Source organism: Sphaerodactylus townsendi, linkage group LG10 (genome assembly GCF_021028975.2).
Source record: "Sphaerodactylus townsendi isolate TG3544 linkage group LG10, MPM_Stown_v2.3, whole genome shotgun sequence".
NCBI lineage: Eukaryota > Metazoa > Chordata > Lepidosauria > Squamata > Sphaerodactylidae > Sphaerodactylus > Sphaerodactylus townsendi.
The window spans coordinates 2,327,713-2,350,080 of record NC_059434.1 but is presented as its reverse complement, the minus strand read 5'-3'; the positions used below and the strand labels follow the sequence as shown (position 1 = coordinate 2,350,080).

At 44.4% G+C, this 22,368-nt stretch overlaps 1 protein-coding gene across 2 annotated transcripts in view; it reads left to right on the top strand.

Moving 5' to 3' along the window:
* Nucleotides 1-22,368, top strand: part of RGS12 (regulator of G protein signaling 12) — a 108,478-nt gene that overhangs the window by 11,273 nt on the left and 74,837 nt on the right. For both annotated transcript variants that reach the window (XM_048509049.1, XM_048509050.1), the window contains exon 2: nt 18,593-18,709. In XM_048509049.1, coding sequence (XP_048365006.1) covers nt 18,593-18,709 — 117 coding nt within the window. The remainder of the gene's footprint in view (nt 1-18,592; nt 18,710-22,368) is intronic.

Below are 22,368 nucleotides of genomic sequence, written 5' to 3'. Positions count from 1 at the left end.
TGCTGCTAAAGACTGTGCTAGATTGGTTCTTTTTTTAAAAAAAATTCTGATAGGAAAAGGGAAATATATGATCACATTGAATCATGTATGATAATACAATTTATCAAAACACAGAGATGGAGCCTGTGCTAGGCAGGTTTTTTTAAAATTAAAACGTACTTTACTCCTTCTTGGACGCACAGGTGTTAACCTCATGTAGTAGGAGCATGAGAAGTATTAATTGGGTAAACTCAGAATTGTACAGTGAAAAGTGGAACATGAACATTGCAATCCTGTGAGTGAGTGAATCAAAGTGGACTGGGAGGTGCTCGCATAGTGAGGCAAGATGTTGCACAAGCAGTCTGGAGCTATAATGTAAAGTCTGACCAAATAATAACAATCCAGACTTCGTGGAAAGCCTGTCAACATAATCATCACTCATGTTTATGCTTGAACTACAAGTACTGATGAGGACGAATGCTTTCATGCAGGTGTGCAGGAAGGTATTGATCATACAATGAAGATTCTGCTGAAGAAGGTAGTGACAAGCGCTTCTCACTTGCCTTTAAAGCCCCTTGCTGAGGTCACCATAGTTCTTCTGTGACTTGACAACACTTTACTTACACACATATTGGAAAATTGCACAGCTTTAAAGTTACCAATGAAGAAATCAAACATTTTAAACATTTTCTATTCCTTGGCACCATCATAAATCAAAAGGGAGTCTGCAATCAAGAAATCAGAAGAAGATTGAGATTAGGAAGGGCAGTCATGAAAGAACTAAAAAGATGTGTCACTGGTGATCAAGATAACTTATGCCCTAGCATTCCCAGTTACTGAGTATGGTTGTTGTTATTATTATTATTTAATATAATATTCTGCTTTTCCTGTAGAAATGGGCTCAGACCAGCCAGCAATATAGATAAAATGCAATAAAAAGTGTGGAAGTTGGACCGTGAAGGAGGCTGACAGGAAGAAAGTTGATTCATTTATGACATTTTGTTGGAGGAGAGTTTTACCATGGACTGCCAAAAAAGGCAAATAGGTGGGTTCTTGATCAAATGAAGTTTTAACTTTCCCTAGAAGCTGACCAAAGTGATGTGATCTTACTTTGTTCACATTATGAGAAAACAATAGTAATTTTAAAAGACTTGAAAAGACTAGAAAAAGTTAAAGGCAGCAGGAAAAGAGGAAAACCCAACTTGAGATGGATTGACTCAATCAACGAAGCCACGACCTTCAGTTTTCAAGACCTGTGTGAATCTATCAGTGCTAGAACATTTTGGAGGTCATTGATTCATAGTGTTGCCATAACTCTGGAGCAACTTTATGGCACTTGAAACAAACAAACACACACACACACTTTGTTTTTGTGGAATGTACTCTCTCTTTATAGAAGAACACCTGATATAGGGTGAGGAAAGCAAGGAGTGAGAAAGTGTACAATTCAGTATGACAAAAGGAAAGTCTTCTAGCACCATAAACACTAACAGGTTGATTGTGTCATAACTCCTGAAACATGCCAGAAAACTCTTCCTTTGTTTTTGCTAAGACAACCAAATATGGCTATGTGTCAGGGGGATTGTATCTAGTTGATTGAGATGCATTCCTGGCTCAATGTAATTGCTGCAATATATATGTAACCAGCCTGCTATATGTTACTATTGCTGTTCTGAGACATTATTTCCTTGATCTTTGCTTTATGGCTTCACATGCCAAGTATATAACTAGGCTTACCCCTGACACTTTTGGTCTCATGGGAAATGGGATCGTTTCCATTGTCCTATGGGGGCAGGATACCAGGTGGCTCTATCTCTATTGCCCACCTTGGGGTGCCTCAATTCCAAACTAACTCTCACATCCTTTGGGAAAATGGGAGGGGGGACGACTAACATTGGAATAAAGAGGGTAGGAAAAGCCACGTTCGCCAGAACTGGCTTTGACAAGCTGTGTACTTCAATACCTATCAATAAACACTGTTGATCAATACTACAGACTGTTTGTTGCTTCAAGGTTCAAGACCTAACATTAAGCCAGTTTCCTGGATCCCCACGCCTACTTCCATTCCTGCAGCTATGGATGGTTTCCGACAGTGGTTCGCAAGACAACAGTGGGGCCGTGCTGTGGGCAGGCACCCTGCTGGGGATGTCCACAAGGGCCTGGGAGAGGAAGCCCCTGATGATACCTCTGACGGCAAGAACACAATCCAGGCGGAAGAAACCCCATCGACCTTATTCCTGTGGGAGTGAACTGGGCAAACCCCAGTTCATTGGGCCTCATGCCTTGGGGCTATACCGAAGTGCCAGACGGCAAAGATTGAAAAGGGAAACTTCCTGGACATATAATACCAGGACCCACTGTATGTCAGAGCCACGTGAGAGAGACAGCCTGCCTCCGGCATAGCCAAAAAGAAATTCAAAGAAACCTGCACCTCCTCCTCCAGCAGCAACTGGCAGTTATGCAAGTGGGTCCCCAGCAACCCATTGGGGGGGGGCCTCAGGCAGCACTGGCTGGCCAACAAGCCATGGAAGCTGAAGCTTGAGCCTGTGTGCAAGTTGGTGGAGGTGCACCAGCGCCACAAGCAGGGCTGAGATGGAAGAGGAAAAAGCTGAAGGCCTACCTTAAAGGGGACCCTGAGAACCTCCCCTACTTCCTCCTACAGGTGGGCTCTTATATGTGAATGATGAGGGATGATTTTGAGACAGATGTTGAACAAGTGTATGAAGCAGGGGCACTACTTGTCAGAACTCCCTTGCATAGACAATGCACTTGAAAGTTCAAAGGTTTCATTTCTGATGACAGGAGAAAGGCAGAAGTCTGTTTGGAGCTAACCCCTCAGAACAGTTTGATGATATGTAACAGTGTCCCACGTGTGATATAAAACAGACCAGCATTCTGAATCAGTTCTACCAACCCCAAGGTTACAAATAAGACAGCTGCGGGAGAGAAACATAGCAAAACAGCAGACAGAGCTTGGCCCAGCATAGCATCCCAGTAACAACCTATCCTCCATGGCAGATATCCTGACACTGCTGAAGAGGGAAGCCGTGACCTAGCTTGTGCAACTGTCCAAACACCCTAGAGTTACAAGACTTTGACTGTTTTATGCTATCACTGTGGCACCAATTTGAGGACCCTTCCTGGGAGACAAAGCTCCTGGGAGATGAAGGCCCAATTCCAATGTCTGCAACAAGGATCCTGATCCTTTGCAGACTATGCAGGTGAATTCCAACAGCTGGCTAGCTTTATACATAATTGGCTCAAGTGGATCTTCATCCACAAGTTCAGAGACGGCCTGGACCTCAATGTCTTACAGTGGACGCTGATGGTGGGTGACCCTAACACTCTGATGAGGTGGATCTGCTTGACCAAAGATACTGAGGGACACTTGAAAGAAGTACGATGTTCCTGCCAGCGAATGACCAAGTCCAGCAGAGATTCACCACCCAGTGATGTAATCTTAAAGAGCAGGAGTTCAGTCTATGTGCATTGGTTTTATTAAGGCGGCCCTGACTTCGGGAGAGTGGAATACCCGTTCTCAAATCTGCCCGAAGAGAGCACTAGAAACAAATCGTATGCCCCACTCAAACCTGAAGAAGCACTGACCCGGAAGCCTCCTCCAAAGAAGAGGGCCAAAACAAAACCCATCTGCTGGTGAGGGGATGATGCCAGGGGCAATCGAATCGGAAGGCAATATGTCAACTTGACAACTAAGGACACCTCCGAGAGTGAGATCGGAGCCAAGCCAGTGGGAAACGACAGCATCTTGGCCTAACTAGCACCAGCAGCCAAGTCGAGCAATCGGGCTCTAAGGATCGGGTGAGTGTGGTGTCCATTCCCTTAGTTCTGCCACTGACTGCTGAACTTGGGCAGAGAGACTAAAATGACGGTGAGGGGGCTAATTGACTCTGATAGGTCACAATGCCTCATTCATCCTACTGTAGTGGAGGGGAGGGGCTCAAGCTCTTTTGACTCAAAACACCCCCTCCAATTTGAACAGATGGATGGCTGCATGATGGGAAACCCCCCAGTAGCTTATCAGACTGAGCCAATGCTGTTTGAGTGCAGGGCTCACTGCGAGAAGTTATGATTTATTATAGTCAGTGTGGGAAAATACCCCGTAGTGTTAGGTATGACATGGTTGACCAAGCACAACCCCGACATTAGATGACAGGATAGTCTGGTAAGGCTTGGGGACCCCCCCTCTGCGGGGCCCACACGTTGGCTCATCAGGAGGGCATGAAGCCCCATATGTCCCTGGTGAATAATGAGGAGGCGCCCTTAACAGTGCTGGTTGAAGAATCAGTGGGCATTCCCCCTCAGTATCGGGACTTAAGGCGGGTGTTTGAGGAGGGGGCATGTGACAGATTACCATGCCACTGAAAGACTGGGTGCAAGATAGAACTGATTCCTGGGCCCAAGTTACCAAAAGGGAGACTGCATGCGACGAGCCCCCCGGGAAGCTGAGGCCCTTAAAGAATTCTTGGAAAAAAATCTGGCCTGGGGATTCATCATACCAGCTTCCTCTCCCCTGGCAGCCCCTGTACTAATTCCAGAAAAAGGACAGATCACTAAGACTATGTATCAGTTCCTCAATGCAATCTCAATGTTCAACAAGTATCCATTGCCCCTGATCAAAGACTTGTTGGGGAGTTTGGCCCAGGGGAGGATTTTCACTAAACTGGACTAACGGGAGGCCTATTACCGTGTTTGAATTGTGGAAAGGCAAGAATGGATGACTGCAACTCTCGCTATGTCCAGTTCGAATATCTGGTCATGCCATTTGGATTGAGTGGGGCACCAGGGGTGTTTATGCACCTGATTAATGAAATAATGCATGATTTATTATTTAAGCGGGTAGTGGTTTACTTGGATGATGTGTTAATATATACTGAAAACATGGAAGACCATGTCAAATTGGTCAGGGAGGTGCTCAAACGCCTTATGGCCAATCAGTTGTATGTTAAACTATCCAAATGTGAATTCCACCAAAACAAGCTAGATTTCTTGGGGTGTAGGGCCTTAGCTAAATGGGTAGAGATGGATCCTAATAAGGTAGAAGATGTAGTAGTGTGGGAAGCCCCTAGGACTCCCAGGCAACTACAATCCCTTCTGGGGTTTGCAAACCTATACAGAGATTTTATAGCAAGGTTTGCAAAAATCACCCTCCCCTTGATTAATTTACTTAGGACTAAGGGGAAGGGACCAGGGGCCAAACTGACCTGGGATGAGGCTTGCCAAAGAGGCCTTCACCTCATAGCCCATCCTCCGGTAAGCAGATCCCGAGAATCCCTTTGTAGTTCATGTAGACTCCTCAGATGTAGCAGTGGAAGCCCCTCTCCGCCAGAAGGGAGAGGATGGGAAACTCCATGCCTCTGCTTACCAATAAAATTCACGGGGTCAGAGGTAAATTGGACAGTGGGGGATAAGGAAACAGGAGCCATCAAAAAAGTGTTGGCAAAATGGAAACACTGGTTAGAGCGGGCAAAACACCAGTTCGAGGTTTGGACAGATCATAAAAACCTCACCGCCCTAAAGATGCCGAATGCCCTAAAGATGCTGAATGCCAAACAGTTGAGAATGGACCAATTTATTTTTGAAATTTAATTTCACCCTCCACTTTTTCCCAGGGAAGAAAAATTTCCTAGTGGACACCCTGTCCTGTCTCGCCCAGAGCACACCACATAGAGAACCTTCCCACTCCACCATCTTTACTGCAACCCAGTTGGATCTGGCTGTAACCACTCGAAGCCAGGCACAGGACAGTGCCCATCTACAACCATGCACCCCCTCCAAAAGACACTGGAGGGAGAACTTAAGACAATGGGGACTGCAGACACAGAGATCAAAGAAGGGGAAAGGGATCTATGGTGGCGGGGGGATTATATGTGCTATCTGGATTGTGCAACAAGGTGCTACAGGGATGTCACGATGTGAAAACAGCAGGGAACTTTGGGTTTGTGAAAACACTGCATTTTGTCCTGAGGCAATTTTGGTGGCACAGTCTTCGTAAAGACGTGGAAGCGTACGTGAAGGGGGGCCCAGTGTGTGCTATGGCCAAAACTGCCAGGCAAACAGCTGGGGTTGCTGCAGCCACTACTGGCACCTGCAGCCCCTTGGAGGGCAATCTCCATGGATTTCATCAAAAACCTCCCCATGAGTAAAGGGAAAATGGTGATATGGGTGATAATGGACTTATTTTTGAAACAGGCGCACTTCATCCCTTTTGCCAGGATACCTTCGGCCCGGCAATTAACCCAGTTATTCATCAGGCAGGTCCACTGACTGCACACAACCCTGGAAACAATAATCTCCGACCAGGGGAGCCAATTCGTCTCCTGATTCTGGAGACAATTCCTAAAACTGCTAGGGATAGAACAAGGATTGCTGTTGGCTTACCATGTGTCTAAAGATGGCCAAACAGAGAGAACAAATGCAGTGCTGGAGCAATACTTAAGGTGTTACATTAACTATCATCAGGATAATTGGATTGAGTTGTTGCTGTTTGCAGAATTTGCATATAAAAATGCAGTGCATAACAGCACAGGCAAAAGCCCCTGGTGTATGGTCAAGAAGGGAAACCATTCCCACTGTTGGTTTACAGTTATGGATTACGGGGCTCCAGAACTCCTGAAAAGATATCCAGAGTTCGTTGCAGAAAGCTAAGAGGGAGTACAAACGGCAAGCAGATAGGAAAAGGCGGGAGGTAGTATATCAACAGGGTGATTTTGCCTACCTTTCCAACAAAAACCAAGGGGTCTGCAGGAGAGCCAGAAGTTGGGACATAAATTCATCGGGCCCTTTAAAGTATTAAGCGTCATTAATCCTGTAGCAGTTGAATTAGAGCTACCGAAGAATTTATGTGGTATACACGCTGTATTCCATTTCAGCTTTCTGAAAATGGCATCCCTGGCCGATCGTTGGCATCCAAGGTTAGTGGTGCCCTCTCCCAAGTGGATTGGAGAAGATATGCATCACAAAGTGGATTCTATCATGGATGTGAGGGATTATAGGGAATGGCTGCAATATTTAGTATCTTGGACCCAGGTTACAATGAATGGGTTGATGCCAATAAAGTCAGGTTAATAAAGGCATTTCACAGATCGTATCTCAACTGACCTGATGCGGAGGGGGGGCTTAAGGGAGGTAGAATGTCAAGGGGATTGTATCTAGTTGATTGAGATGCACTATGCCTTTGGATTTTAAACGTAGTTATTTATATATGTTTTGTCGACATTTCAACAATGTGTCTGCTTTGGCCCTCCTAGGGGTTGGGTGGGTTATTTCACCTTAAGTTTTTGGTTGGTTGGGAGCAAACTTTTCATTTTGGTGATACTTTATTATTTTATAATAAGAGCTAAAACACAAACAGCCCCATCCGGGGGGGGGGGGCTGAATCTGCCAGTGGGAGGGGCAGATTTGCCCTCCCTCTGCGGCACTTGCTGTGGCAGAGCAGCAAATCCACCAGTGTGCAGGCTCTGTCACTGTGGCTGGGAGAAGCTGTCCTGGCTATTGCCCCATTGCACTGGGGGCTGGGGCTGCAGACTTACACTACCAAAAAGGTGGCATAAATCTATTCAGCCCAATGGGTGCTTTCCAGCAGCAGGGAGACCTTTCAGCATTTTAAGCCTCCCCATGCAGCCAGGAAGCCTCCTTGGGGGTGGCAGGCTGGTATGGCTATGGCGCCATAGCCAGGCCCCCAGCTCCTTCGATGGGGCTGATAATCTGTCTTGTGCACTGTGGAGTAAATAGGATAAGCGTTCTTAACAATGTAATGTTACAGTTTTGGCCTTACACCATTCTTTTTCTGATGCAGCTTGCTTATTTTTCCATGAAGGAGTATTTATTTCATTCTTCTTTGAAACATTTTTTGTACAACTTATCCTAAATACCTAAATGAGTACCTAAACATTTCAGTCCATTGATGACTCATGTCTTTAAAGAAACAGGCTGACCATTTTACTGAATATCCCAACTTCAACATGATGTGCTTCATAAACAATTTAAGATAATACAGAAGCCGTTTCCGTACAGCCACGCTCGGGGGGTGCGTCGGCGTATATGACGCCGACGAACCCCCCGGGACCGTTCGCACAAACAGTCCAGGTAGGGGTGGGGAAGACGGTGCAGCCTGCACTGAGGCTGCACCGTCCCCCGAATGCCTTACCGTCCCCTCCTGGCTTCTGGTTGGAAGCCGCTGCTTTCGAAAAAGCTCGCTCAGGGAGCAAGGTTCGAAAGCAGCAGTTTTTTCGCCACTCGGGGGTTGCGAGGCTGGCACTGCTGCAATGCAGCAGCAGCAGCAGCCATGCAAACCCCTCCCCAGGGATGCTGTTCTTAGCGTCCCTGGGACGCTGTATTCCGCCCGTGCGGAAACAGCCAGAGTTTTTATTAAATACAATCTGTCTGTAAAGTAGTTCCATTTCAGTTTCTTCTTTTCCATTCACAGTGTTACTTCCCCCATATCCTGACATAATTGTGTTGAATATTTTTGTTTATGTGTTAATGCTCAGCAAATGATGCAGAATAAGGATAGGAAAACACATCTGAGATAGTTTATATTATGAAACATGGGGCTGTTGAGGACATGTATACTCAGAGATTAACAAAATAAAAATCCAATGGTACCTTAAAAACTAACAATATTTGTTTCAAATATGAGCTTTTCTAAATCAGAGCTCACTTCCCCAGATATGTGAAGGGAAATCAAATTGAGAATACTACTTAAGGAGTTCCAGTAGAATGACGTCTCGATCTGATTGAGCCTCTATGTATTCCCAGACTGTACATTGCCGATAGAGGGTATTTTGCTGGTTGTAGAGCAAGTTTTTCTTAGCACTCGTCTCCTCAGATATTGGGGACCTTGAATTTGAGATGTGGACTGGAAGAGTCTGGATTTTAGACCCACTAAGTCTAGACCCACTGGAAAAAATGCAGACTTGACAGTGTGAGTGAGCTGTGGAGCTCTTGGAAAGAGCCCCCCCCCCTTCTTTATTTTTCTTCTCATTATGACTAAATCCGGAAAGAAACTGGCGGGCAGGGATGGTGCCGCTGCGGTGCCACCCTGCCCCCTCCAAAGGGCTTTTCAGCATCTAGGGGAAACCAAAAAAGTGAAAATAAATGAAACGTTTCCAAGAATTCCCCATAGGGGAAGGCAGAGACACAGCATGGAAAATGTGGCATATCTCTGAGCCTGCCCCACCAGTTCAAGGAGGTCGAGCAGACCTGTGGAAGCTGACTAAGACTGGGTCCGCACTCTGGATTGCCTGAGGAACATCCCCGGCCACTGTGGCACGGCATTTTGCACCAGCGGGCCTGAGCAAGACAGGTGGCTTCCAGGTCAAGCACCATGGAGGTGTGTGGTGCCCACCGGAATAAGTAGTCCCACCCACTGGTGCAGTTGTCCCCTGCGCTGGCTCCAGAGGGGATTCCCTGCATGCCCATCGTTCTTTTTCTTTCTCGGCTTTTCTTGTTAAAAATCTATTCTACTTATTTTAAAGCTTTCTTTTCTTTTAATTCTTTGATGATAACATAAACATTATTTGAAAAAAGAGAATTGTACTTAAAGGGAAATCACAGGGGGGGGGAGGAATTGTAACCATTCTAGTCACTTACACATAAAATGTACACATGAAGACTCATGAAAGAATTTGCACCCAACCCCTGTCTCACCCCCTACCCCCGTTTGTAATCTCTCCCGTAAATAGGATTCCGTGTTTAATTTCCCTCCACATATTCGAGGAAGTGAGCTCTAACACAGAAAAAAATAATATTTAAGTTGCCACTGGACTTTCTGCTGTAGCAGACGAACATGGCTATCACTTTGCCCCCATCACAGATGAATGCATAGCAACTCAGTGTTGGAGCACAGATTTCTAAATGTTAGCATTTAAAATTAGAACAAAATCCTACAATTAAAAAAGGTTACATTAAATTGTATAGTACTGAATAAAATTCCAGCTGCTTCTAATTTTGCTTTATAAAAGCTTTATAAAAAATTAGGACAATCTCCAATGGGAAGTGAGCAGAGTTTTAAAAGACTGGAGATTCTATAATTAAACAAGAGAAGAAATGAACACTGTTATGAAACTTGGTGAATATTGCTCTTGTATCACAAGTGCTTGAGAGTTATTTCAGCAGATTTCAGATGTTCGTGATAAAAGCTGAAATCTGTTGGTACCACTTACTAAAAATTGTTGCAGCCCCCACCCCCAATAACCTGGGTTACGCATATGAATAAATACTCTTTCCAATTCCTGTTTGTCTAATTTGTGATGAGGAGACATGTGGGAAGAGAAAACAAAAGAGACTTTCCTAATTTGAGTCTGAAATATATGCAAGTGAATCAGGTCTTGGTCCAGCTGTATGAAACTGGGAGATGGGGATGCAAGCGTTGTTGGGTTTTGTGTTTTGGAACAGTTCACAAGCATATCCTTGTTCATTGTTAGTGGACGTTGTTTCTATTAGTAGTTGGTAATTATGAATAACTGCACTTAATATGACTTCCTATAATGTGAAGAATATTCCAGTATGATATAGCAGTTAATGTTTTCATCTGAGGAATCCAGGTTTAAATCCCCATTCTTCCAGGAATCTAGTTGAGTGACCTTGGGCAAGTCACACTCTCTGACTTGTCTCAGGACTCTTCTCTGCACAGTGGGCTTGCAGAGGGCTCTCCTTGTGTTTCTTTGCATGCAAGGAGGCAGCCCAGTGCCTGCCCTGCAAAAGTCTCAACCAGCCTTTCCTTTTGCTGCTTCTCTTAACTCAGCCCACCAACAGCCTTAAATCACAGATCTTGCTGATATTCTCTTCCCTTCCCCTACGCACCCACCCACTCACTCACTCTTTTGCTGCTGCTGCTGCTGCTACAAGGGAGAGGCTTGTTTTTAAAATAGAAGTTTGTCTTAAAGAAAGAGAGTCATTCGTTGTGTCAGCCCAGAATGTCTTTGGCTGGACCTGTTGGGCAGTTGTTACCACAGTCACCCTCACTCCTGCCTCCAACAATGCCAGGCTTCTACCTGATGGGATGCCTTTTAAATTCACATTGTTTTAAAACAGTTTCTTGCATGCCCACAAATACCACCACTTCCCCCTCTCTCCCCCCCTCTCTCTCTCACACACAGAGAGAGAGAGAGAGTGAGAGAGAGTGAGAGAGAGAGAGAGAAGAAACCCTCACCTGGAAGTATCTCTCTTCATTTTTTGGGCATCTGACATTTATGCAAAAAGAAAATGAAAAAGAATGCTGCTTCCCCTGGGTACTCCCTTTGCACGAGTCCTTCTTTCATAATCTTGGCCATTTTCAACCTGGAGTTCACTTATAACAAAGACAGTTGGAGCCAAAAGGCTGCTGAGATCTTCTTGCAGATATGTACAGTAGGACAGAGATCCTGGCACCATTTTGATAGGAACATAAATGACCAAGTTTTGATGTGGTTCTGTTATTATTAACTTCTACCTGATTTATAAAAGTATCTTCAAATTGAGAAGTTCTGATGAATGCAGTTGAAGTTCCAGCTAGTTGCATTAAGCATTTTAGCTGTTCAGCCCTATTGTGTTTAGTCATAATTCCTGGTATGTTTTTAGAATATCCCTCCCCACTGTTTGTAAAGGTAAGGAGCAACTTAGGGAGCTAGGTATGTTTAGTCTGGTTAGGGGGTGACACAATAGCTATGTTTAAATATTTGAAGGGATGTCATGTTGAAGAGGGAGCAACTTGTATTCTGCTGCTCCACAGACTATAACAAGGAGCAATGGATTCAAAATACATGAAAAGAGATTCCATCTAAACATAAGAACATAAGAACATAAGAACAAGCCAGCTGGATCAGACCAGAGTCCATCTAGTCCAGCTCTCTGCTACTCGCAGTGGCCCACCAGGTGCCTTTGGGAGCTCACATACAGGATGTGAAAGCAATGGCCTTCTGCGGCTGTTGCTCCCGAGCACCTGGTCTGTTAAGGCATTTGCAATCTCAGATCAAAGAGGATCAAGATTGGTAGCCATAAATCGAAATTCTCCTCCTCCAAGCAAAATCTGTCCAAGCTCCCCTTTTAAAGAGCTGCTATCCAGGTTAGTGGCCATCACCTCACCTCCCTGTGGCAGCAAAATTCCTGTAACAACACCAATCACCCAGTTGCAAGTGAAGAAGTGTTTCCTTTTATTAGTCCTAATTCTTCCCCCCCCCCAGCATTTCTTTCTAAGTAATGAATGCCCCTGGTTCTAGGTGGTGATTGTGAGAAAGAGAGGAAAAATTTCTCTCTCTCTGTCAAATATCATTTTCTACCCCAAGTGGGCATAATTTTATAGGACTTCTAAATTGGCCCTTATCCCCCCCTCAGACATCATCCTCTCCAAACTAAAGCAGTCCCAAACGCTGCAGCCTCTCCTCATAGGGAAGGGTGCTCCAGTCCCTCTGTAGTCATCCTTTGTTGCCCTTCTCTGCACTTTCTTCTATCTCCCTCAATAATCCTTTTTTGAGATGCGAAGCTGACCAGAACTGGACACAGTTACTCCAAGTGCAGTCGCACCACTGCTTTATAAGTAAGGGCATGACAAATCTCTTGCAGTTTTATTCTCAATTCTCTTTCCTATTATCCCCAGCATTATGAGTTTGCCTTTTTCACAGCTGCCATGCTTTGAGTTGACATTCCCATGGAACTATCAACTAAGACGCCCAAATCCCTTTCCTGGTCTGTGACTTTCGATAGCAAATTGACCCTTGTAGCTTGTTATGTGAAGTTTGGATTTTTTGCCCCTATGTGCATCACTTTGCATTTTGCTACAGTGAACTGCATTTGCCATTTCTTAGCCCACTCACCTAATTTATCAAGGTATGCTTGGAGCTCTTCGCAATCCTTTGTGGTTCTCACCACACTACATAATTTGATATCATCTGCAAACTTGGCCACCACGCTACCCACCCTACTTCCAGGTCATGCTTTATGGAATAGGTTGTTAAAGAGCACTGGTCCCAAAAGCAGGATCCCTGGGGGACACCCTCACTCATATCTCTCCCATTGTGAGAACTTCCCATTTTACCACTCCACTCTTTTGCTTCCTGTTTCTCAACCAGTTTTTAATCCATAGGAGGACTTCCCCTCTTATTCCTTGATTGCTGAGTTTTCTCAGTCTCTGGTGAGGAACTTTGTCAAAAGCCTTTTGGAAATCCAAGTAGACAATGTCCACTGGTTCCCCCTTATCCACATGCCTGTTTACACTCTCAAAGAACTCTAGTAAGTTTGTAAGACAGGATTTGCCTCTGCAAAAGCCATGCTGACTCTTTCTCAGCAGGTCTTGCTTTTCTACATGTTTAATAATTTTATCTTTAATGATAGATTCTACTAATTTACCAGGAACAGATGTCAAACTGACTGGCCTGTAATTTCCCGGGTCCCCCCTAGATCCTTTCTTAAAAATTGGTGTGACATTGGCCATCTTCCAGTCTTCAGGGATGGAGCCTGATTTCAGGGATAAGTTGCATATCAGAACATCAGAACTTCCTGTCAATAAGGGCTGTTCAACAATGGAATACACTATCTTGGAGCATGATGGAGTCTCCTTTATAGGTTTTTAACCAGAGGCTGGATGGTCATCTGTCAAGGGTGCTTTGATTGTGTATCACTGCATGCCAATGGGTTGGACTTGATGATCCTTGTGGTCTCTTCCAACTCTGTGATTCTAAAGTACTTTACTCAAAGCCAAGCTATACCATAAACATCAGAAACTCAAAAGTCCTCATCTGGTTCCTCCTCCTTTGTGAAAATGTTTGCTGGGCCCTGGGGAAAGTGTTGGCAGACACCATGGTCACTCAGCAGGAATGTAGCAGTGAAGAAACACATCTGGTTCACCAGATAAGCCTCTGCCACTCAGGTGGAGGAATGAGGAATCAAACCTAGTTCTCCAGATTAGAATCCATCTGCTCTTAACCACTACACCACGCTGGCTCTCTTTGAAGATACTCTTACCACTGTATAAACCATGTTAGATGGTAGTGCGTTTTTTAAAAACAGTAAGCAAACTGGTAGCTGCCATTTATTGGTTGCTGCTACTCTCCTCTTGCGGAAAACATGAGGTGGGGGGGGGGGGTTAAGATCACCCAAAATTCAAACTATGCTGCGATTGAGTATTATGAAAATATGACCAATCGTATTCAACTCATGCAAGAAGCCTCAGAAGCATGTTGACACCGGTGAGAATAGATGGTTTGATGGAGAATGCAGATCGGAGGGGGAAAAGGTCCTAAAAAGTATTAGGAATTTTAGGAAGAATAGAGGAGAACTTGCCCTGAGCCAGTTAAGGAGGGCAAAATCCCAATGCAAGGCATTACTCAAGGGTAAGAAACTAGAACATTCTAAACGTTTCCGGAATACTCTGCAGGAGGCTGTTAAAGCCAAGAATGAAACCCTGTTTTGGGATCTGATTTCTGTCGGCAATAAAGCAATAGGGCTTTGTAATGCATCACCAATTCAGGCCTGCACTTGGATCAACGATTACACCCAGACGTTTGGATGCACCATAGTCAATCCAGTTCCTTTAGAAATATGTGGTGCAATGGCAATGCGGCACCCTGTAACAGAATGTGAGGTCGGGGCCCTAATAACTTCTTTGCCGTTGGGAAAATGCCTGGGAGTGGACCTAATTCCAGCAGAGTGCTACAAAACCTTCTCTGAATGGTGGGTCCCTGTATTAACAAGCCTCTTTACACAAAGTAATAGCACTGGTAGGATACCGTGCAGTTGGACATCCAGCATAATAGTTCCTATCCATAAGAAGGGTGATAAGCACGATCCACGGAACTATAGACCGATCAGACTTCTCCCAATTGCTTCCAAAGTTTATGCCAAATTTTTGAAATGTAAATTGGAGGACTGGGTTACTGATAACAAGATCCTCCACTCTTGCCAGTTAGGTTTCAAAACTGGCCATTCTACGATTGAACTCTGTCAGACATTGTATCTAGCTTATTCAGCAATAAGGGGCCCCACAAAAGCCTTGTATGCTGCCTTTGTTGATCTTGCAGCAGCCTTTGATTCCCTGTACAGAGGAAGGCTTTGGCAAAAGCTCTTAAGTCTTAAGGGAGACCATCACTTGGTCTATTTAATGCAGCAACTTCACATGAATACTTCAATTAGAATCAAGGTAGGAAGTTCGGGTTCTCTGACCAGCGCAATACCAGTAGATAAAGGGGTAAAGCAAGGGTGCGTGTTTGCACCTCTCCTGTTCAATCTGTATATTAATGACGTAGTAGGTAAGTTGGAGGGCCCAGAATTTATGCCACCAGCAACTGGCCAGAGAAAAGTGTCAATTCTCTTGTATGTCAACGATATGGTCTTAGTTTCCATGACCAGAGTTGACTTGATGAGACTCTGGATGTACTGTGAGGGAGAAGGACTGAACATAAACTATTCAAAAACTAAGGTGGTGGCCTTCAGAAGACGCCCCAGGAAATTTGTGTGGAGTATCTTGGGTACACCAATACAACAAAGTAGTTCCTACAAATATCTGGGACTAAATTTCAGTGAGACACTCTCTTGGAAGGCACATTTGAAACTCTTGTGTGCAGCAACTCTAAAGAGTATGGGGCTAATCGTTAAATTTTTCTTTTCTAAAGCGGGTTGTTTGGTAGACCCTACTCTTAAGCTGTTCATCAATAAAGTGATCTCCTGTATGTTATACGAGATAGAAATTTGGAGTTGGAGTAAAACCATCATGGACCCTATTGAGAAAATACAGAATACATTTATGAGAAGAATGTTGGTTCTCCCCAAAGGATCACTTATAACCCTTATGAGAGCAGAATTGGGACTACCCTCCTTAAAAGCGCATGTAGATGTACGCATTTTAAAATATTGGAAGAAGCAGTTGTCCAGTGACCCAAACTCCTTGTGTCAACACTGGCCCTTTCCCCACTTACCGTTTGCTGCAAGCTACTCTCCCCAAATAGCGCGGGGTCCAGCGGTGCTCCCCACGAGTCTGAAGCGTGACAACGCATGGCAGCCCCGACTCTGCCAGTTCCTCCACGATCCCCTCAAGCGTGCGTGTTTCTGGTACTGAAGAAGCAGCCACCTCTGTGAGAGACGATTGGGGAACACGACCCCGCGGCAGAAATCACTCGCGCTGAGAGTAGCGCGCCGCAAACAGTAAGTGGGGAAAGGGCCAGAGTCTGAGGTTGAATCTGGTCCAAGAGAAACCTCGCTCAGAATATTTGATCTCCATGCAAACATGCTACTCTATACCAGATGATGTTCTCAACAGTGGTAGCCAGGGAACAAATCTGAGGGACTGGATCTTCCATATGGACGCATTAATAGGCAGAGGTTGAACCAATCAATCTAAAGTTGCCCCCTTCTTTAAATTTTTTAAGAAGGACCATATTAGGTCGCCATATTTAGAGAATTTGTCAACTTATATCTTTAGAATGGCATTTACCAACTTGAGATTTCAGGCCATACCAACGGCAGTGTATAGTGCACGATGTAGTAAGGTACTAGTACCTAACTACAGGTGTATCTGTGATAGTGACGCAGATGGGGACATTCTGCACTTTGATAACATAATCAAATACATTAAAGGACTTCTTCCGATTGCAGGGGACACCAATGACACTGTGAAATTGATCTGTCTATTATCTGATGGTGATCCATATATTACCAATTGAGTAGCACATTTTGCTCATGCTGCAAGACGAATCAGGTTAAGTACAGTGTAATGATGTTGTGTTGTATTATGGATAAGGATATCTATGGTATTAATTTAGTTATCTTACTGTGTTTCTCTGAAAATAAGACAGTGCCTTATATTAATTTTTGCTCCCAAAGATGCGCTATGTCTTACTTTTGGGGGATGTTTTATATTTAGCACTTCAGCAAAACCTCTACTATGTCTTATTCTCAGGGGATGTTGTATTTTCGGAGAAATAGGGTAGTAGGTTAATATATATGGGGTATCTTGTGTACATTCTAATTTTATGTTGTCTACGAAGAGATTGTGAGGCCTATGGCCAAGACAATAAACAACAACAACAACAACAACAACAACAACTACTACTACTACTACTACTACTACTACTACTACTACTACTACTACTACTACTACTACTACTACTACTACTACTACTACTCTCCTCTTCTGGTTGCACTGTCCTAAGTGAAGGGGACCATGATCTATGGCTATGCTATGTATCCTTCACTTGCTAGCATCAGATTAGAGCAAAAGTGTCAAAAGTACGCCCTACTCATGACTTCGTGGTGCAACTTCTTAACAGTTCCAGAACTTGGTGAAGTGAAACCTTATTTTTCAGAATGTATGTGTAATCAGATATTAATGTCAGCCTTTATTGGCATTATAAATTACAATATTAAAAACAAAAAGGGAACGTTTATCTATTAACTGAACCCATTAAAATATATTAAAATATGCATTAAGTATCTACATACAGACCCTGTATACAGAACACAAAGAGAGCTAAATTAACCGTGACTGTTTTGTGGAGAATAATTACGCTTAGCCAGGTAATGCTTCAGACAGCTCGCAACATTTTCACAGATAAGATCACAAGAACCATTGAGTAGAAAGTTCATAACAGATTATGATATGTCAATATTTAACCACTCTATCAAGGGATGAATATACATAGAGCGTGGAAGATCATATATAGAATACTCTAAAAGTACATGTTGGACAGTCTCGCCAACAGCCATTTTACACTGGCATAGCCTATTCTCATAGAGGATATTATTGTATCTGCCAAATGTCATAGCATTAGGTAAGGCATTGAATTGAGCTAATGAGTATGCTCTGCGTTGTTTGCGATCGCTCAAGATATACAATTAATTGGCACAATAATCTGACCTGTCAATTCCCAAAGACTGAGGAGAGCAACTTTCCCCCCTCTCCTGCATCATTCCCTGTTTCTCTTGTTTTATTAATGCAGATTTGATTTCATTATTGGTTCTGGTGGCAGACATGTTTTGGAATTGGTCAGTTGTTAGACCTATGTTGTTGAGCTTCTTATGTATGTCTGCTAGCTATTTTCCAGACACAGATTCTGACAGAAGTTGATATAAAAGGCTGGTAGGACTAGTCTCGAAATGAATTCGAGTCCAGTATCTGAAAGCTCTTGTCCATGCCATCAGTTCCAAGTTATTTTGCCCAGTTTGTCTACATAAGGTGACATATGAGACACACCTTGGCGACCCCAGAATTCTTTGTAAGAAATATTACTGTACAGACTTGATGGATGGCTTAACTTGGGTGATCCATATTGGAGCTCCATATAGTAACTGAGGAGTGATCTTAGCATTAAAAATTCTCAGTGCAGCGGGAACAAACTGATGCCCTTTAGAGTAGAAGAATCGGAGAATCGCCGCAGCATTCACCTTAGCTTTGTTCTCCACTAGTTTACAATGGGGAGCTCAAGATAGATTGGAACGGAATAGGAGCCCTAAGTATCTAAATTGGCTAACTTGCTCCAAGACATGATTATTCACTTTCCAACTACTTTTACACCTTCAGATTGTATAAATCTTTCAGAATGTTACATGAAAAGACAGCAGAATTAATCAAACTTCTCTAATCAAATATAAATTGTAAAACATTTGTATCTTTTGTCCTGTTTAGTGTGCAAAGTTTGGACATGCTTCTGGATTTGCACAAGCTTGCCAACGTTCCTCTGCAAGAAGATCATTTGGACGGTCAAAGAGATTCAGCATTACTCGTTCACTGGATGATCTTGAGGTAATATTAATGATCCTAAACTTTTAGCATTTCTAATGAAAATGAACTTCAAATGGTGAATTGTGAAAACAGATTAACAAACCCATTCATTTTGTTGCTTGATCTGTAGATTCAAGAAAAATCTGAATATATTTTATTGAGTAAAAGTTAAGAAAATATATTACTTTAGGTTAAATGTCTGCCAGGTTCCTCTTGGCCACTGGTGGGGAATGAGAGGGAAGGTAATGTTGTCAGATCCAGATTGAGAAACTCCTGGGGATTTGGAAATGGTTTTTTTTTTTAGCATCCTACACCCGTGTTTATTGGCTTTCGTGGAAGGAGCCAAAGTGGGGTAAATGCCGCAGAGTCTACTCTTCAAAGCATCCATTTTCTCCAGGTGAACTGATATCCATAGTTTGATATTGAGATTGTTTTTTGCACCTCATTTTCCTCTCTCTCTTGCCTAACATTTGTCTTGCTTTCTTCCCATATGTCCTAGAATTCATTATTTTCTCCTTTTCTAGGCTTTCTCCATTTTCTTCCACCTCCCCACTTAACATTTTGTCTCCTGCTCCCAGATTGCCTAGGCCGCATGCTGGCCGGGAATGATCAGAACTGTAATCCATAACATCTGGAGGGCTGCATGTTTGACACCTGTGGCCTAGGCAATCACAGAGTCCACATTTTCAGTTTTTGGGGAGGTGGGTGGCGTTTAACCAACATATTTTTAAAGACTTTTTGTATTTTTCTGCAAACCTGGAAAAATCCTTCATGTCTTTACACCGCTCTGTTGTGTGGATTTTTTGTTCCACATTCTGGGGCCATGTTCAGAATTAGATATACAGATGTATATGATGGAGTTTGTGTTGCACTGAACTTGAGTCAGCAGTGTGATGTGGCAGCCAAGAAAGCCAATGCCATTCTGGGCTGCATCAGTAGGAGTGTAGTGTCTAGACTGAGGGCTGTAATACCGTGTTTTCCCCAAAATAAGACCTACCCCGAAAATAAGCCCTATCATGATTTTTCAGGATTTTTGGGAGGAGGCTTAAAATATAAGCCCTACTCCAAAAATAAGTCCTACCGGTAGTTACAGATCAGGATGGTGTGATCCAGCAGGGTGCTCCCTGCCAATGAGGGTACATCTTGCATCACATATGACGAGGAAGCAACAGGGCTGCCGAGAGCCCGCCTTAATGAATTGTGAAGGTACCATATTTCCCCTAAAATAAGCCTTACCCTGAAAATAAGCCCTAATGCATCTTTTGATGCAAAAATTTATATAAGACCCTGTCTTATTTTTGGGGAAACATGGTAGTACCACTCTATTCTTCTTTGGTCATATCTCACCTGTGTCCAGTTCTGGGCACTACAATTCAAGAAGAATATTGACAAGCAGGAATGGGTACAGAGGAGGGTGACCAAAATGGTAAAAGGTCTGGATTCCATGCCCTATAAGGAGAGACTTAGGGAGCTGAGTATGTTTAATCTGGAGAAGAGAAGATTAAACATGATAGCCATGTTTAAATGTTTGAAGGGATGTCATGTTGAAGAGGGAGCAAGCTTGTTTTCTGCTGCTCCAGAGACTAGGACCAGGAGTAATGGGTTCAAGGTGCAGGAAAAAAGATTCCACCTAAACATTAGGAAGAACTTCCTGACAGTAAGGGCTGTTCAATAGTGGAAAACGCTGCCTCAGAAGGTGGTGGAGTCTCCTCCTTTGGAGGTGTTTAAACAGAGGCTGTGTAAGGAATTCCATAGACGCAGAAATAAAAGGCTTTGGGAGTAAAAGTCCATTTATTAAGACATCTTAGAAAGCTCAAGTACACGCAGTGGCAGGAATGTCACTTCCCGCCAGAAGCACAGGTTATAATACCAGTCACCCCATCCCCCCTTCCTGCTTCCCATGGGAACAGAGGCTTCATCTCCCGCGCAGAGATAACGTCTCCGCCGATGCATCTGGCCCATCGCCCGGGCTGTGGAATGCACTCAAGGTTACTTCACCATCAACACTATTGAATCCTTTACACTCTGCCTCCCTTAAAGAAGACCCCTTCCCCCCAGGTTTGTGCGGAAAGGCGTGGTGGAAAGCAGCAATAAGGGTGGGGGCTTCAATGTTTTCGGAATAGACCCATTGATTATACCCAGAGGAATATCCCACCCAAGAAACTAAATATTGCAAGCGTTTGCGATTAAAGCGAGAGTCCAGGATAGCGTCAATTTCGTAGTGCTTGTGGCCATCAATAATAATCGGTGGGGGCCTCTCCGGCGGGTCGTGCCAGGCATCGGAAGCGGGAGCCTCCTTGAGCAAGCTGGAATGGAAGACAGGATGGATGTTACTAAGAGAGTTAGGCAAATCTAAGCGGGCAGTGACATCATTAATCACTTTAGTAATTTGAAAGGGTCCCACAAATCTCTTGCCAAGTTTGGAAAATTTATGCACGTCCCTGAGATTTTTTGTAGATAAATACACCCAGGAGCCCACACGCAGAGGGAAATCCGAGCGGTGTTTATCCGCTTGCAGTTTTTGGGAGTCCTTTGCTTGTTGTAAGGCGGTCTGGACCGACTTCCATCCCTCGGCTAGGGATGAAATCCATTGTTGAAATTCTGGGGGGTCCAAGGCAGCTGCGGGTAGTTGTGGCAACGGCGGGAAGGAGCGACCAGACACAATTTCAAAGGGGGTTTTCTTTGTACTACTATGAACCGCATTGTTGTAGGCGTACTCCGCAAACGGAATAAGCTCGCACCAATTGTCTTGGTGGTAGTTGGTGTAACAACGTAAATACTGCTCTAGGGTTCTGTTCGTTCTCTCCGTCTCGCCGTCACTTTGAACGTGGTAGGGGGCGGCGACGGCCGGGGCGGCCCCCAACAACCCCAAAAACGCTTTCCAGAACTTTGAGATGAATTGGGGGCCGCGGTCTGAGACCACCTTAACGGGGGCGGAATGGAGACGGTAAACATGTTGAATAAACAGCCGTGCCAACTTAGGAGCGGAGGGGATGGAAGCACATGGAATAAAATGGGCTTGCTTAGAGAATAAGTCTACCACCACCCATAAAACCGTGTTGCCATGACTTTCGGGCAAATCTGTAATGAAATCCATGGAGATGACTTCCCAAGGCCGGGAAGCTACCGGGAGAGGTTGCAATAGTCCATGGGGTTTTCCCGGGATGGTTTTGGCTTCTGCACAAACCGAGCAGCCTTTAATGTATGTCTCAATGTCTTTGCGCATTGCGCGCCACCAGAACTGCCGGCGGGCCAAGTGTAGAGTTTTCAAAAAGCCAAAATGCCCAGCCGAACGGACATCGTGGCAAGCTTCAAGAACCTGCTTGCGGAGGGGGGGAGGCACGTACCAACATTCCCCCCTCCGCCAAACTCCATTCTCCAAACGCAATTGGGAGTCCCCTTCGGCCGCTGGAGGCTCGTGCAGCCCCGCCTCCTCCAATTCCCGCAGGAAAGGAGAGACGAGACTGGGAACGGGGGGCGGAGGAGAAGTGGACGTTTGAGATCGAGTGACAGCCAACCCCAACTGGGAGGGGGAAAGAACAGTGCGTGGAATGTCTCGTAAGGCAGCTCCACCCCCCTCCCCGGGTAGGCGCGAGAGCGCGTCAGCCAGTTTGTTGGTTTTCCCAGGGAAAAAATGGACTGTAAAAGAGAAACGGGAAAAGAAGTCGGCCCAACGAAGT